Source organism: Rhinolophus hipposideros (genome assembly GCF_964194185.1).
Source record: "Rhinolophus hipposideros genome assembly, chromosome: 22".
NCBI classification, from domain to species: domain Eukaryota; kingdom Metazoa; phylum Chordata; class Mammalia; order Chiroptera; family Rhinolophidae; genus Rhinolophus; species Rhinolophus hipposideros.
The window spans coordinates 7,936,188-7,952,029 of record NC_138068.1 but is presented as its reverse complement, the minus strand read 5'-3'; the positions used below and the strand labels follow the sequence as shown (position 1 = coordinate 7,952,029).

Below are 15,842 nucleotides of genomic sequence, written 5' to 3'. Positions count from 1 at the left end.
GGTGAAGAAAAAGAGGCAGTCGAGGAAAGCTCATTCTTGCCGCCCTGGTTGCCCCACTCCCTGTCTCTGGATATGCTGGAGTGAGGATGTGATGCCTGCAACGGTGGCAGCCATTCACAGGGGAGAGAGAATCAGATGCTGGGCCAGAGCTCGGAAACCATCCAAATCTAGACTTATTAAATAAATAAGAAACGTCCCTATCATTTATGCCAGGTAGGTTTTCTGTTTATTCAGCCACAGTTTCATAAGCTTGACCATAAAATCCTAACAAACAACTGGAAAGGAACTGATTGAGGGAATTCAGGGTAACACAACAAGTACTCTCTGAAAACACCAGTACTCTTTTTAATACAAGTATTCCTGAAAAAAAAAAAAATCCTTGTACTCTCACTGACGTTTTGAGGAAAAAAAGAAGAAAAAAAGAGACCGAACATCTTTATCGTTATAAAAGATAAAATAGGTAGTTTCAAATTTCTTTCTTTTTTTTCTTACAAAAAAATTTTGTGACTACTTTGTTAACTAAATTTATGGTTTGCGGTTTGGAAATACGTTGTTCCTTTATTACATATAGTTTGTCACATGGAGATTTGGCTTCCAATGAAGAGTAAATACGACCAATGGGGGCTCTTTCTTTGGGTGAAGGTGTCAGGCCAAGAGGCCCTAATGATGACTCCGAAAGCTCTGTTCTTTTTCCCAAATTTGTCACAAAGCCTCACCTTGGACATTTTGCCATTTTATTTACAGAATATACGTATTTAAATCAATACAGACCGGCCACCACTACCTATTTTGGCTGGGCCTGAAGGAGTAATAGGTATCCACGCCACAGGTGTGAAGTGTTAGCGTTTCTCTCAAAACAAACATCTTCCTTCTCTGAACCTAAGATGTTATAGATTGTAAGATGCACCGTGATTTTATGTACGACAGATAAAAAAAGCTGCCAGTTAAACACATCAGAACGCAATGCTTTCATATCTCTTATATATATGTATACAGGTATTCCTCAGAAATTCTATATTTCTTGAATGAGTTTTTTTTTTTTATTGGGGAAGGGGAACACGACTTTATTGGGGAACAGTGTGTACTTTCAGGACTTTTTCCCAAGTCAAGTTGTTGTCCTTTCAATCTTAGTTGTGGAGGGCGCAGCTCAGCTCCAGGTCCAGTTGTCGTTGCTAGTTGCAGGGGGCGCAGCCCACCATCCCTTGTGGGACTCCAGGAGTTGAACTGGCAACCTTGTGGTTGAGAGCCCACTGGCCCATGTGGGAATTGAACCAGCAGCCTTCGGAATTAGGAGCATGGAGCTCCAACTGCCTGAGCCACCGGGCCAGCCCCTGAATGAGTTCTTTTAAAGGTCTTTGCACATTTGCTTCATCACTGTCAGGTTAACCCCCTGCTACTGTTTCCAGGTACTTCCGGGTATACAGTGACTTTTCATCTTTAACCTGAATCATCAAGCAGTATCTTGGAAGACATTCTAAACATGTAAGTTCCAAACACCGCACACAACTGTCCCAGTGACCAAAAGGTGAGCAGCTACGGTCAAGTTTGTTCACAGGCACACAAAGACACCTTTTTAGTGTGACTGCCTGTCGGTTGTCAGCAATGTCATTCTAGGTCGTCCTCTGTTTCAGATTTCTTAAAATGCATCTTTGAATTGACACGAGTCCAGCCAGACTGTGCGTGAGACCTCAGGCGAGTTATGTAACCACTCTGAGTTGCAGTTGCCTCCCCTGTAAGTGGAGATAATCACCGTCTCCCCTTCATCGGGTTGCTGCAGTTTAATGAGAGAATCAGAAGCTATGGTCGAGTCTTCATAAACGTCAGCCACTAACAGGTAAGCAGAACCAGGCATAGAAATCTCAATGGGAGTGATCAAGGGTGACCAGCTGTCCCTGTTTGCCTGGGACAGTGGGTCACCCAGGACATAGGACTTTCAGCGCTGAACTAGGATGGCTGGTCATGCTATCGTGACTTTCTGCTCTACAACTTCTTGAACAAAAAGAAGGCTGGAAGGCATGGCGTGGGGCAGGGGTTGTGGGCGTGGCCAGGTCCTCCCCACAGCGCCTGGAGTCCTCACAGCCCTCCCGGAAGGTAAATGCTGAGCCCGGCAGCCGCCTGCACCTGAGCCTTCCCGCACTCCTGGAGACCGGCGGGGCTTCCTCTCCTGACTGCCTACCTGCCCTTCCACCATGAGCCTCAGCAACCCTTTGGTGGCAAGTTACAGCCCAGGGGAAACAGAGGCGCGTATTCTGGATATTAACTCCTCAGATATACGGGGTGCAAATGTCTCCCATTCTGTAGGCTGCCTTTTCATTGTGTTGTTTCCTTTGATGCACAGAGTGTGCATGCAATCCCATTTGCCCAGGCTTGCCAGTTGTCGCCTGTGCTTTTGGTATCAGGGGGAGGCAGCAGGAAGCAAAGGGAGCCAGGCACCTAACTGCAGGGGTCATTTGGGGGATGGGCTAATCACACATACCGTGTAAGTCACCCCAAAATAGATGGCTCCTAGACTGCAAAGGGTTTGTTCAAGAGTTTGGGCTCTTATGTCTTATCTCTTTGAGCCTGTTTCCTCACCTGGAGAATGGGGGCAATTTCCAGTCCTATCTCCTAGAGCTGTTGTGAGGACTAGAGATGAGGCATGTAAAAGTGTTATCACTGGTGTCATTATTCATTTATTTATTCAGCAAATATTTATTAAGCACCTACTGGGTTCCAGGCATGATTCTAGGCACTAGAAACACATCAGTGAGCCAAGCAGGCAAAATTCCCTGCCTTCATGGAGCTCTAGTTGGGAGTGTGCAGGCAATCATTTAAATATATACTATATAGTTAATATAAGTATATAGCAAAATGCTACAGAGAAATATAAAGCAGGGAAGGGGTACAGGGAGTCCCGGGGGGCATGCAGTTTTAAGGAATGTGATCGGGGAAGGCCTCAGTGGGAAGGTGACATTGCAACAGAGAACATGGAAGCCCAGAATTATTAATAGTATGCTGTTGCAGGTGTCTGGAATTCAACAGCCAACAAAGGGGCATCGGGGCATCCAGTTACCCAGGCTGGTTGTAGACTCCGTTTTATCAGGGTCATTCTCTCCCACCCCTCCCCCACACTGCTTCTTTCCTGGAGCCACTGTGAACAGTGGGACCTGCAGATACCCCAGGGAAAGCCTTGTGGAGGCCCTGGTCACTGAGGCGCTGCGTTGAGTGTGTGTGTGTAATTTGACGTTGGAGTAGCCACCCATTCCCAGGTGGTAGTGGGGAAGAGGGCTGGGGGGAGGGGAGGAGGGAGAGAGACAGAGACAGAGAGAACTCCTCTGTCCTGGGACCAACTTCTGTCTCCACCGCTCACTAGCTGTGGGTTCTTGACCAAATCATTTCTCTGCTCTCCAGTTCTTTTGCCAGCAAAATGGGGATGTTAGCCGTAACCTTTGAGCTTAGACCTTACCGTTCTAGCAGACACTTGAGAGGCGCTGGGCCAATGAGATCCGCTTACCCTGAAATTAGGACTAAAATACTGCGTTTTGGTGTGGACTTTCCTTCTGAAAAAAGAAGGCCTAAAACTTGGGAGCTGTTCCGAGGACAGAGTGCTCCACCAACTGTGTCATGCGCACAGACCATCTTGGAATCACTTTAAAACGCGGATTCTGATTCAGTAGTTCTGGGTGGGGCTAAGGCTGGATTTCTAACAAGCTCCTGGGCAGTGGTCGTGGTCCTCAGACTACAGGTGGAGCTGTGAGCATCTAGAGAGCCCTGATATACTTCTAGCTTTTGGTGTCAGCCTCCTTGAGATCCAGCTGCATCCCTGCCCTTAGTCCTCAGTGATTTCCTATACCCTTCTAAATAAAAATCTCCTCTTTGGCTTAAACGATACCGAAAGTAAAGGTCTGTTACAGGCTCATTCCTCAGCAAAAGAAAACTAACCAGCTCTATACTGGGAATTCACCAAACAGGAAAAACACAACTCAAACTAACACCACAAACGGAACAGAGTTTGTGTTCCATGCCCCACCCCCACCCTTCCTTCCCACTTCCAGCGCTCAGTTCACTTATTCATTCAGATCTGCTGAGCACCTACTATGTGCCAGCCACTGATGGATTTCCATCTTTTCTTCTCCTTCTCCTGGTCCAGCGGTTTTCAAACTTGATCATGTACCAGAGAGTCGGATGCAGAGATTGTGGTAAAGTCTTTATAATTATTTTTAACGCGCTTTCTAGGTCATTCTTTTGCACACCAGCTTTGAGAACTCTTGTTCTAGTCCAGCCTGTCTGACAAGGCAGGGGCAGGCGTGTGGCTCTGCACAGGGGCCCTGGTGATTGGATTCCACTGCTAAGCCCTCTTCCTCGTCCCTTGTTGGCCCAGCTGCCCCATGACAGTGGAACTGGGCACATGTCCCATCTTAGTCAGTAGGACCTTGAGTTTTGGGGGAAGCCTTTCCTCCTGGACAAAGAGAAACTTTCCCCATCTGCGGACATGGTTGAGTGAGAACTAGAGGCCTAAAGCAGAAGCAGCCATCTTCGGCCATGAGGGGCACGGAGGGCACAGCCAAAGGACAAAGCCCACTGCCAAGGACAGCAAGATGATGCCAAGAATCCACCACCTTTGAGCTACAGAACCTACCCTGGGTCTGCCCTGTCCGTTCTTGTCCGGAGACATAACCCATGTTTTACAGTCCAGCCCTTTGTAGTTGGGTGTTAAGAGCAATGGAAAGCACCTGAACTGACCCAGGCCCTCAGAGGTTGGTTCAGATTCCCAGGACCCTGCTCAGACCCACCCCAGATGTCATCCCCAGGGCAGGGCCTGTGACAGCGTTTGCACTGAAGTTTCAGGTGGTTCTTTTGAGAAACACTGTGACGAGGAGTTTGCTGACGGATGCTGTGGAGGGGTCAGTGCACAGATTCTGCAGCCAGGTAGCCTGGGTTTGAGACCCAGTTCTGCACTTTCTGGCTCTGTCATCTTGAGTAAGTCATTTAACCCCTTTGTGCCTTAGTTCATTACTTGTACAGTGGGGATAATAATTCTCAGTATTCCACTGAGGATTGTGACAAAGACTTCTACATACAGAGTCCTTAGAAAAGTGATTGGCACTTAATAAGCACTACACGTAAGAATTCGCCATCATGATTAGTGTAGTTGTTGCTGCCAGACCCTTCCGGCAAATCTTTAAGTTTGTCTCACTAAATCACTCCCATCCTCCACAACCTTCAATGCCTCCCCAGCTCCTTCAGAATAAAGGCCCGGGATGAAGCATTCCTCCTACCACATGCTCCTGTGTCATCTCTAGCCACTGTTACCAGATCTTGCCTCGAGCTGCGCCACCCCCAGGCCACCATGAGGAAATGCCCCCTTCCTACCATCTTCCTCCCAGAGGCAGGTGAGTCTTTCAATTTCGAGACTGATTATATATGCTCGATCTCCCTCACAATTTTCCCCCCTGGCTTTCCCCCCTTGGGGCCAATCTGCTGCATGAACTCTTTGCATAAGGCTGTGCTGTCACAGGTGGCTGGGCTTGAATGTCTTACAAATAGACCCTCCTCCCCCGCCCATGGTCCTGGAATTCTCCCTGAGTGAACACTTCCATTCTCTCGGCTCCAACAGCTGCCACACACCAGTCCCGAAGCTGCCCTCTCCAGGTCCTCATGGTGGGGCAGACGGCACGCCACGTGCTTCATGCCCATTAACGAATTTAATCCTCATCATTGCCCTTTCCTCTAGTCAGTCGGTAACTGTTTTACTGAGTGTCTGTGCTGTACCAGGTCTGGTGCTGGGTGGCGAAAACAAGACTAATTAGGTCCCTGCCTGCAGGGAGATAAGCGGTCTAGTAAACTAGAAATTAAACCACTCGTCTATGCCCCACAGGCCACTGAGCCTTCAGAGTCTTTCTTAAGGCTTTCAAAAATCAACGGGGTGGGCTGGGTCTGCCCTATGTCAATGTCCTCTGGCCACAGACCACCAGGAACACACTGGTAGTTAAATAAGTTTACTCATTGCTCTGGGGGAGCTCTTACACCATGGGAACAGTGGAACATCTCAGTAAGAGGGTGCTAGAAAGGACTTACAGTTCAGGGCTCATGTTAAATGTTGCTGAGGGAGATTCAAGGAAGTCTGCATTGGCAGCTGTCAGGAAGTGGGGAAAAGTCCATAATTTGATATCTTAATAAATATCACCGAAAAGCAGAGAAGGTGAAAGCAGTAATAGGTAGAGAAGCAGCCGTCATTCAGATTAGTGGGCAAGGGAATGCTGGGTATTTTGTGGCTCTTGTGTTTGTTCTGTCCCACCACAGTCACAGAGGGGCCGTGTCTGATGTTGATGTTCCGTGAAACTGTTTATGTTCAGCAGGAGAATAGCATGGCCTACCTGTGGGGGCCAGTCCAGCTCCTGGCAACACTGAGATCTGGTAGATGAGGCTTGCTGGCTGTCGGGGCTGCTTTCCTTTCTCGGCTGGTTGCCCATAGGCCCTCCCACTCTCCATCAGAGCATAGCTGCTGCTGCATTTGCTGCCATTGCCAGACCCCCAGGATTATCTGAAGTCACTGCTATGGATAACTAAAGATTGTCTGTCACCAAATAACTAATTAATAACCACTGTGATAAGTGTTAGGTGGGGAAGCAGTGAGAAACCTAACATCAAGGATAGGTGTTTGGGGGAAATCATGGCTACCTTCTAGGTGGAGGTGACGTTTAACCTGGGACCTGAAGAGTAGGAATCAACCAGAAGGGGAGCGGAAGATCCTTCTAAGTCAAGGGATCAATTCAACGAATGTTGGCTAGGGGCTTGCCATGAGCCATGCCCTGTGTCAACATTTTCCGTGTTTCATTTACTTCTCACATCCCCTGACTTGGTAAATACGAGCTAACATTGACAACTCTAAGTGTTTTCCACATAGGAGCCACTAAATCCTGGTCAGAACCCTCTAAATTGACTACTACGTACTATCATTACACCCATTTTACAGTTGGGGAAACGGAGACACTGAGACCCAAGGTTACCTGGTGAATAAGTGGTTACAGCCAGGATTTCATCCCAGTCTGGCTCAGGACCCCAGACTATGTATTCCTGTCCCCACATTACAAATGAAACTCCAAGCATCCTTGTATCGTGTCACGGTCTCATGGCTGGCTCCTTACACCCTATGCAGGCAAGACTCCAACTCAGGGCCATGACTCCAAAGCCCCTTGATCTTAAGCCACGAACTTCGAAAATGCATCTGAGATGCCAATTTTTTTTTTTTTCTCACCAGCATTACCATCTAATTTTACTGCTCCTACAGGAAAGTTCTTAAATCAAACGTGAAACAACAGGTAGCAAAGCTGGCAGGCAGAGAATACATTTTACTTATATCCAACTATTGCTAGACACAGAGGAGACCTATGAGCTGAGTGAGGAAGGGTTCAGCTGAATCAAGGGCCAAAGAACGACAACTAAGTCTGCACCACATCTGGGTGAGAGTATTTGGAGAAATCTGCCAGTGTCGGGTCGGGTGGTGGCCTTGGACGGTGAGACTCTCCAACCCAGTTGAGACTCGGAATCTCCTGGGAGCTTGTTAAAAAAACAGATGTGTGATCCTTACCCCCCAAGATCCAGATTCAGCAGGTGGAGCCCACTCAGGACCAGTACCTTTAACAAGCTCCCCTGGGACTCTGGTCCATAGGCAGGTCTGGGAACTGCCGCCAGTGGCACATGGCAGCCCAGGCTTGGGGGGAGTTGGGCCCAGAAAAACAAACTAGATAATGCAAAAGAAAGGGGGAAAAAAGCAAGATTCTGTCTGTTTTGTGGCTTCTGATTGAAACAGGAACAATCAGAAAGAGGAGCTGAGTCGGGCAGAGAAGCCGCCCACTGCAAATCTCACCATCCGTCCGTTCATCACCTGTTCATTAATCTCTACATTAATAAAAGCAGTCATTTATTGGGCCCAATTACTCTGCCCCAGGTCCTTTATGTAGATTATCCCCGAGTCCTCACAATCACCCAATGACATTAGGTATTAGGCATGCAATTCTATTACCTAATAGTATTAGGTACTATAATAGCTCTTTTTTACAGATGAGGAATATTAATCAGAGAGGGGAAGTGACTTGCCCACCGTCTAGGGCTGTGGGGTATGAGACTGGGACTCACGTCCAGCAGTGTATGTTGGGGGCTCAGAATGGGTGCCAGTGGGTGCCAAACTCAGCCGGGTATTTTGAGCTGGGCACAGAGAGGACTCCAGGCTTCGCCTGAGTATGCAGGGTGTGAAGAAAACTGAGGCATGGCAAGAGGGAATGATCGCAGGGCCGCGGGAACACGGAGAGGAGGGTGACATCTCTGAGCAAAGCACTAGGAGGACAGAAGAAGGAACAGTTGTTTGGTGTGGGGTCAGCTTTACTGGTGGGTGTTAGATCTGGGCAGCTGTTCATTTACTCAACCGAGAATGAGTTCCTTTGTGCCCAGTGCCTTGTAGGTGCTGGGGGTCCAGTGGGGAACATGAGGGGTGCAACCCATGACCTTATGTTGCTGATGGTTCAGGGATGGGACAGACCTTCAGTTTGTCCTGCAAATAGCATTTGATTATGGGGACCTGACCTGGTCTGGGAGAAGTGTGTGTGTGTGTGTGTGTGTGTGTGTGTGTGTGTGTGTGTGGTGTCAATGAAGGGGCCTTTGCTGAAATGCCTAAGCTCAGCTCTGATGCATGCATAAGAATTAAGTCAGTTCCAGGCAGAGGGAACAGCACATACAAAGGCTCTGAGGCTAGAGGAAACGTGGCTTGTTTAGGAAGCAGAAAGGTGTTCATTATGCAATTCAGAGGGGATGGGAAGGGAGTGTCCCAAGATCAAGCCAGATCCTTTGCATGTAGAGCGTCATAAAACTTAAAGTCTGGAGGCTGAGCTGGCATCAGCCAGGTAAAGGCAGGAAAGGTATTTCAGGCAGAAGGAACAGCATCAGCAAAGGCTCAGAATCTAGAAAAACGGAATGGTCACAAATAAAGTGTGAGCCTTGAAGCCCCTCACTCTGGGGCATTGTGCTATAGGCTTCAGGCCCAGAGTGTGGGGTTACTGGGCATCTGTTTTTGAGGACGGGACACAGAACACTAAATCTTCAGGGAGAAGACCATTAGGGTAGGGCTGAAATATGTAAGTCCCAGGACTGTTCTGAACTTGTGGGGGGACCTTGGCCATGTCTTATCCCCATTCACAGCTTCCCTTTGCCCAGCTGTAAAATGAGAAGGTCATAGCAGGTCCATCTCTAAGGTATTTTTTTAGTTTTAACATTTGTTTGGTGACTTCCTCTAACATGATAATTAAGATAATCTCAGGAGAAAGTAGGAAGACCTCAAGGTACTTCCATTAAGGTTTGTGAGGTGATCAGTTAGTTATATTCCAATGTTTTAAAAACTCAGCAGAGGGGGCAAGGGGGTAGTAGATGAGGGTAAAGGGGATCACATATATGGTGATGGAAAGAGAACTGACTCTGGGTGGTGAACACACAATGTGAGATATGGATGATGTATTACAGAATCGTACACCTGAAACCTATGTAACTTTACTAACCATTGTCACCCCAATAAACTTGAATTAAAAAAAACAAAAACAAAAAGCAAAAACACCTCAGCAGAATCATTATGGTGGATGCATTAGGGAAACAACCACAGAATTTGCTTATTGCCAAAAAAAAAAAATCAAACATCACACCAATCTACAATTGATAAGGTGGAAGTTAACTCCTCAGCTCCACATGCACTATTTGGAAAACACTGAGAATCAGCTCGAAAAAGCTTGTGGCCTCACTCAGGCTCACAGATGTATTTTGTCTGGCCATGAATGTTTTAAAATTTGGGACATTTCACAGTTTTCAGTTTCTCTGAAAAGCCCAACTATCTAACTGACTGGATCCAAAGAGCAGCTCTCTCCACTTCACCACCGTCCCCACCATTCCCTAATGCTGACACACAACGTACACTTCCTTGTTTCACATCACCTGCCTCATTCCTGTTCTAGAAGCTTTCCTTGAATACAATACTATGTAAGTATGCAAAAGGACGTTTTTCACATTTACTGTGAGAAGTGTTCTACGGGTGCACACAGATGTAGCTTCCGTTTTCAAGGCGAAGTCGCAATTCACTGTCTGAATCTCTGATATGTATTTCTCTGAATTCCCCTTGGTGTGTAGACATATAGAAGTTGCACTTTCTTTGCAGTATATACCAGAAACAAATACCCTCACACATTTGTTTATCAAGTTTTATAGGATAACTACCTGGAAGTGGACTTACTGGGTAAATGTGTTTATGCACATTTTAAAATGTGGAAGATTTCAAATATAATAGTTGAGACTGGGAAAATATCACAAACATCCCCAGAAAAGGAAAGCGGTATCCTTACCCTAAGCCTTCTTTTGAGCTGCATTTCTTTAGTTACTAAGGTGAGAAAGCATTATTTCATGTGTCGTGTCCTCTTGTATGCCCTCTGACTTTTTCACTTGGTTCTTTTTCTCTGCTTTTATTGATTTTAGGAGTTCTTTATGTATGAGGGACATCTGGCCTTAGGCATACATGCTGCCATTTTTTTCCTGTTGTTTTTAGACTTTTTAATACATTGTTTGTACTTCAGAAAAATTGCAACTTTATTTGCAACCACATACATGATTCTTTTTCTTTTTTGGGGGGAGGGGAGTGTCTACAACCTGTCTTCTTTGGTAAGTACATTAAAATATATATATTTTAATCTAAAAATGCGAATGCCTTTAGCTAAGGAATATATTCTCCAAGTCCCCACAGGATCCAGCAGTATCTGTACTATCTTATAAATGAGTCACCTCATACTTTTTAAAGTGATCTGTCTGGTTCTTAAGACAGAGTATATAGGTTTAAGTATAGGGGTGTGTGTGTGTGTGTGTGTGTAAGATATCAACACTTGTTTATAGATTTAAAAACATAAAAAAGCCCCTATGTTTTTTGTCTCTTTACACAAATAACGCAAATGCAGGGATCACACGCATACTCCCATCACCCAAAATAACCATTTTTTTTTTAATTGCAATGTATGTCTCACCAACATTTTTTTTCTTAGTGTATAGGTTTTTGTGTTAGAAACCTGTTTGTGTTTGTTTGTTTGTTTACCATGTGACAACATTTATTACCGCTAACACTTAATTTTTTAACCCAGCCATTTCCAAACCTGGCCGGGCAGCTGTTTGCCCAGCGGACCTTGTTAAAAATAATGACTCAGCAACCCTAGGGGGAGGATGGACCTGGGGAACCAAGAGTTTTCACAAGTTCCAAGGAAGCATTTGGGACATCACCAACTTTAACAGACGCCCCATCCCCCAGCCATACCTGTGATCGTCTGGGTCTCCGAGGTGATGGTTCTGGTGGTGGTCTGAGTCTGGGTGGCAGGTACCGTTTCCTCGGATAGAAATTGGACCGTGTTGGGGGTTGCCCCGGCGGTGCTGGTCAGCTGGCAGCCACTCTGCTTGTGAGCTACAAAGGTATCCAGGTTGTTAAACTGCTGCTTGCAGATGCCACAGATGTGGATGTCGGGAGTCAGCTCAACCAGCACCGTTGTGCCACCTGGAACTCCATGGGACAAAGGGAAAGTCACAGATTAATTCCAAGCAGCCTGAAATGACAACACCAGCCAGAGTCAGGGTAGGAAAAAAGGACACGGTGGCAGATGCGGCTAGTTGCTGGCCCAGGGTCCATTCCCTTAGCCTCTTCTTCCTTGCAGACAGAATCCCAATTCTTTCCCAGCAGCAACGTACCCAGACCCATGCGATGGTTCCTAACACATCTTTGTCCAGAGGCACTCGTGGCATTTTATTCAGGAAAATTTCTTTGCTGTGTAGGACTGACCTGCCTTTCTAAGGACCCCAACGGAAAGGGAGCTGTACTTCCCAGTCATTATGAAAACCAATCCTTCCACATTTCCAAACCCTACCTCACCCGCACTGTAAGATCCACTAGTCTAAACAATCTTGGTTCCCTACATACTCGGGAAACCCTCCAGCACAATGCTAGTGGAGCTGCTGGAGAAAGTTTGGCTTTTATGATAAAAAGGGAAGAGACATTCTTCCTCGAATGCAGGTGTGATGCCAGGGACTTCTGCAGCTATGTTGTAACTATGAGGAAAATGCGAAGATCCCTACAGATATTAGTCTTTACTTCACTGATCCCTTGAATCAACCAATTCCAGACTTCTCATTAGGCTAGCAGAGTTTTGTTGTGTGCTTTGCAGTCAAAATCCGTTCCTAACTGAGGGGGACATTATTTCGCGATAGTAATGCTCCCAAGAGTTAATACTGTGTTAACATTTGCAAAGCACTCACCACAGTACCTGGCATTATATTAGAAAGTGCTACGTAAATGTTTACTAAAAAAATACCACTAAGTAACAAATCTCTAATATGATCTTAATTTTTCTTTTTAAAATTTTCTTTGCCCTATTATAAGGAGACTCATGTTTATAACAGAAAATTTGGAAGAGAAGCAGGGGGAAATCACTCACAATCTTTCTTGTTTTCAAAAATTTAATTAAATTTATTGGGGTGACAATAGTTAATAAAATTACATACTGTGTTTCTCCTAAAATAAGACCTAGCCAGACCATCAGCTCTAATGCGTCTTTTGGAGCAAAAATTAATAATATAAGACCCGGTATTATATTGTATTGTATTGTATCGTATTACATTACATTATATTATATAAGACCCAGTTTTATATTATAGTAAAATAAGACCGGGTCTTAATTTTTGCTCCAAAAGACACATTAGAGCTGATGGTCCGACTAGGTCTTATTTTCGGGGAAACATGGTAGGTTTCAAGCATACAATTCTATAATATATCATCTATATATCACCTAGTATATTCACGACCCAGAATCAGTTCTACACTCACAATTTTTCCACGTATGTGTACCAGGAACATTACAAAATATTTTCTTCCATTCATCATCAATTAAAAATTGCCTTTAATTGAAAATTGTTTAAGATCATCATGTACTGTAAATCTAATCTCTCCCCTACATAATATCACATAAGCATGCGCGACATCTCTAAAATATATTTATAAATATATTTAATGACAACACATGATTTCATGTTCTCCATGCTTCATATTCTTCTCAGTAACCATCAGGTCTTTACGTTATTTCCCCCAAGCCTAAATAATGTGAGAACTACTTTGTGCGTATATGGTTGGCATCCATGCATTATAATTTTCTGGAAATGTATACAGTATTTACATCGTGTTCAATTTCCTCCAAGTCTAACGAAGACGAGGAGTCTGTTTAGAAATACACGTTGGTCAATGTGCTAAGGAGAAATGCTCTGGGCTGAGCATGAGAACGTTTTCTCAGCTGCGAGGAGCAGAGCCCCCTGGGTACTTATATACTTTGAAATCAGTGGATGGAAGGAACAAAGACTTGGCTTCTCCTCTGGAACCTGCTTCCCTGCAGCTGCTGAGATGCTCATGGGACTAAGAGGAACACAAGGACCCGAAGGAGGAGGTGTCTTGCATTGCTGACCTTTCCTTAATGATCAGACAGGACTGGTACCCAGGGTGAAATGGGGAGAAGAGAAGTTTCTGCTTCCCAGTATGATGATGAGGGTTAGATGAGATGGTGCTTGTAAAAGTCCAGCACAAGGGGGGTCCCCTCCCTCAGCATGTCTCCTGGTGGGATTCTTACTGAGGTCTCCTATTTGAACTTGAAAGTATGGCCCTCTGAACATGTGGAATGATAAAATACACCCACCTCTTGCGCTGGTAGTGAGCAGTAATTGAGACCAAATAAAAACCACTGTGCTCAGTGTGTGCTCACCACCAACAAAAAGAATTCTTTTATCTTTGCAAAGTTCTCCAAACCTGTGTCAGCAGCAGAAAAACCTGGGGATGGGTGGCTAGGGGTTAAACACGGACATATCTGAGTCCCACCTCCGAGATGAGTCATAAAGGAGGTGGGGGGAAGGGGCACTGGGGTTTAGGGAAATCTGTGGTTTTCACAAATTATGCAAGGAATACCCAGCCAAGTTGGAGAGCCAATGTCTCTCAAACTGTTAACAGCAACAGCTAACAGTCTAAGCGCTTACTCTGTGCTAGGGGTCTGCAAACCCTTGTGCCAGGGGTTCTCAAACTTTCTGTGCATCTGATTCTCCCAGGGAAGGCCGGCCGGCAGATCCCTCTGGCCCCGGTCTCCACCCCATTCCCCGACCAGATGGGTGGGGCCCAGAGAGTTTTATTTATATTTTTTTTAAATAAGCGCTCGCGCTCCCAGGTGGTTGGTTTGCACTCAGTCCCCGGACCACACTTTGGGAAACAATGCACCAGGCAAAACCAGGGGCTGCTGTCCTCATCAGGAAAATATAAAGGAACCCCAAACTCAAAGAAAACGACCAAGGCTCCGTTGCCCATTCAAAGCTCCACCTTTAACGTAGAAAAGGCTTTGCAGTAAGGGGGCAAGCCCAGCCAGACAGACCTCGTGAGACAGTCCGCTCCCCAGACTTCAAGGATTTGGGACCACCGAGGCAGAAGTTTTCCCACCAGGGTTGCCACGGTTACCCCAAATCCCCCCCCCAAACTCCGTTGGGGGGCGGGAAACGTCTCGAGGGGGTGGCGATTGTCTGAAAGCATGCCCTCCCCCACCGTTCTCTTCGTAGGAGTCTTGCGAGGCTGGAGAGCGCCCCCCGCCCTGTACGGGGTTAGGTGCCCCCACTCCAGCGCCCCCTGCACGGCGCGCCCGCCGCGGTCCCCGAGACACCAGCTCCGGGCCGTCACCCCGATTTCGGGGCCCCGGGCCTGCTCACTGCGTCGCAGACGCGCTTGGGCCCGGGCCCCGGAGCGCGCACTGCGCCCGGAAAAGCACTTACTTTGCACGGAGCCCGGGAAGCTCTCGCCCTCGCTGCTCGTGTTCATGGCCGCGGACTGGGAGGCTCCCTGCCGGCCGGGGGGCTAGGGTGGGGGGCGCCGGTCTACATGGTGCAAGGACTTTTCCTTTTATTTTTCCACACCCCCAGCCTTCCTTCTCCCAACTCTGCGAGGCGGGGAGGACGGATGTAATGCAAGCTCCACTTCCGCTGCCTAGAGGGCGCTGGCCGGGCCCGGCCGCCGCAACCTGGCTTTGCATCAGCGGCTCCCGGGGGAAGCTGCGGGCCAATCCCGAGGCCGGAGCCGCGCGGCCGGGGACTCGCGGAATCCCCGGGGAGCTGGGAGGCGCACACGCGCCCGGGAGCGTAGGGTGACGGCGGGCGGCGACGGAGGCGCCCCCGGCCCGCACCCCTGCGGTCTAGGCCGACACTTTTGTCCTCCCCGGACCTGGTGCCTTTGCACCTGCCACCCTGGGCGTCTGGTCCCCCAGGCGGGTGGCCGGGGTGGTTTGCAGAGAGGACCGTGTCGGGCTGTAGTTGGTGGTGGGGTGGGGGTGCTCGGGGTGCGGTGGGCTTAGGAGAAACCCCGGCTGAGCGTCAGCGCCCAGCAGATCTGCAGAGCGCTGGACTGGTACCTCTCCCTGCCCAGCCAGTGAAATAAAGAGGACCGTGATCACGTGAATGATAAGTGTAACAACTGCGACCAAACGCCGAAAGCCTCCTTCTCCAGGGGTCTGCCACCTTTACCGTGCACACAATCACACGGAGACCTTGTGAGAGCAGACTGCTCGGCCCACCCCACAGTTTCCGATTCCGTAGGTCTGGGGGAGGCCCGAGAGTGAGCATGTCTAAGTTCCGCGGGTGATGCCCCAGGTGTTGGTCGACCCTCCCCTCCCTGATCGGTCCGCTCTCCCGACCTCTTCTCATAGCACCCTATCCTTCCCTCCGGCTTCAGCCCCAAGCTCCCTCTGCCCTCTCTCTAAGCTTTTGCACTTAAAGCTATTCCCTCT

At 47.6% G+C, this 15,842-nt stretch overlaps 1 protein-coding gene across 6 annotated transcripts in view; it reads right to left on the bottom strand.

The window, feature by feature from the left end:
• Window positions 1–15,038, bottom strand: part of ZFP64 (ZFP64 zinc finger protein) — a gene marked incomplete at its 5' end in the record, with an annotated part of 72,616 nt that extends 57,578 nt beyond the window's left edge. For 2 of the 6 annotated variants that reach the window (XM_081034043.1, XM_081034045.1), the window contains 2 exons: window positions 11,312–11,551; window positions 14,836–15,011. In XM_081034043.1, coding sequence (XP_080890169.1) covers window positions 11,312–11,551; window positions 14,836–14,881 — 286 coding nt within the window. Of the gene's footprint in view, window positions 1–11,311; window positions 11,552–14,835 lie in introns of all 6 variants that reach the window. The other 4 variants (XM_081034044.1, XM_081034046.1, XM_081034041.1 and 1 more) reach the window with 4 other exon arrangements.
• Between the last annotated feature and the right edge of the window lie 804 nt (window positions 15,039–15,842).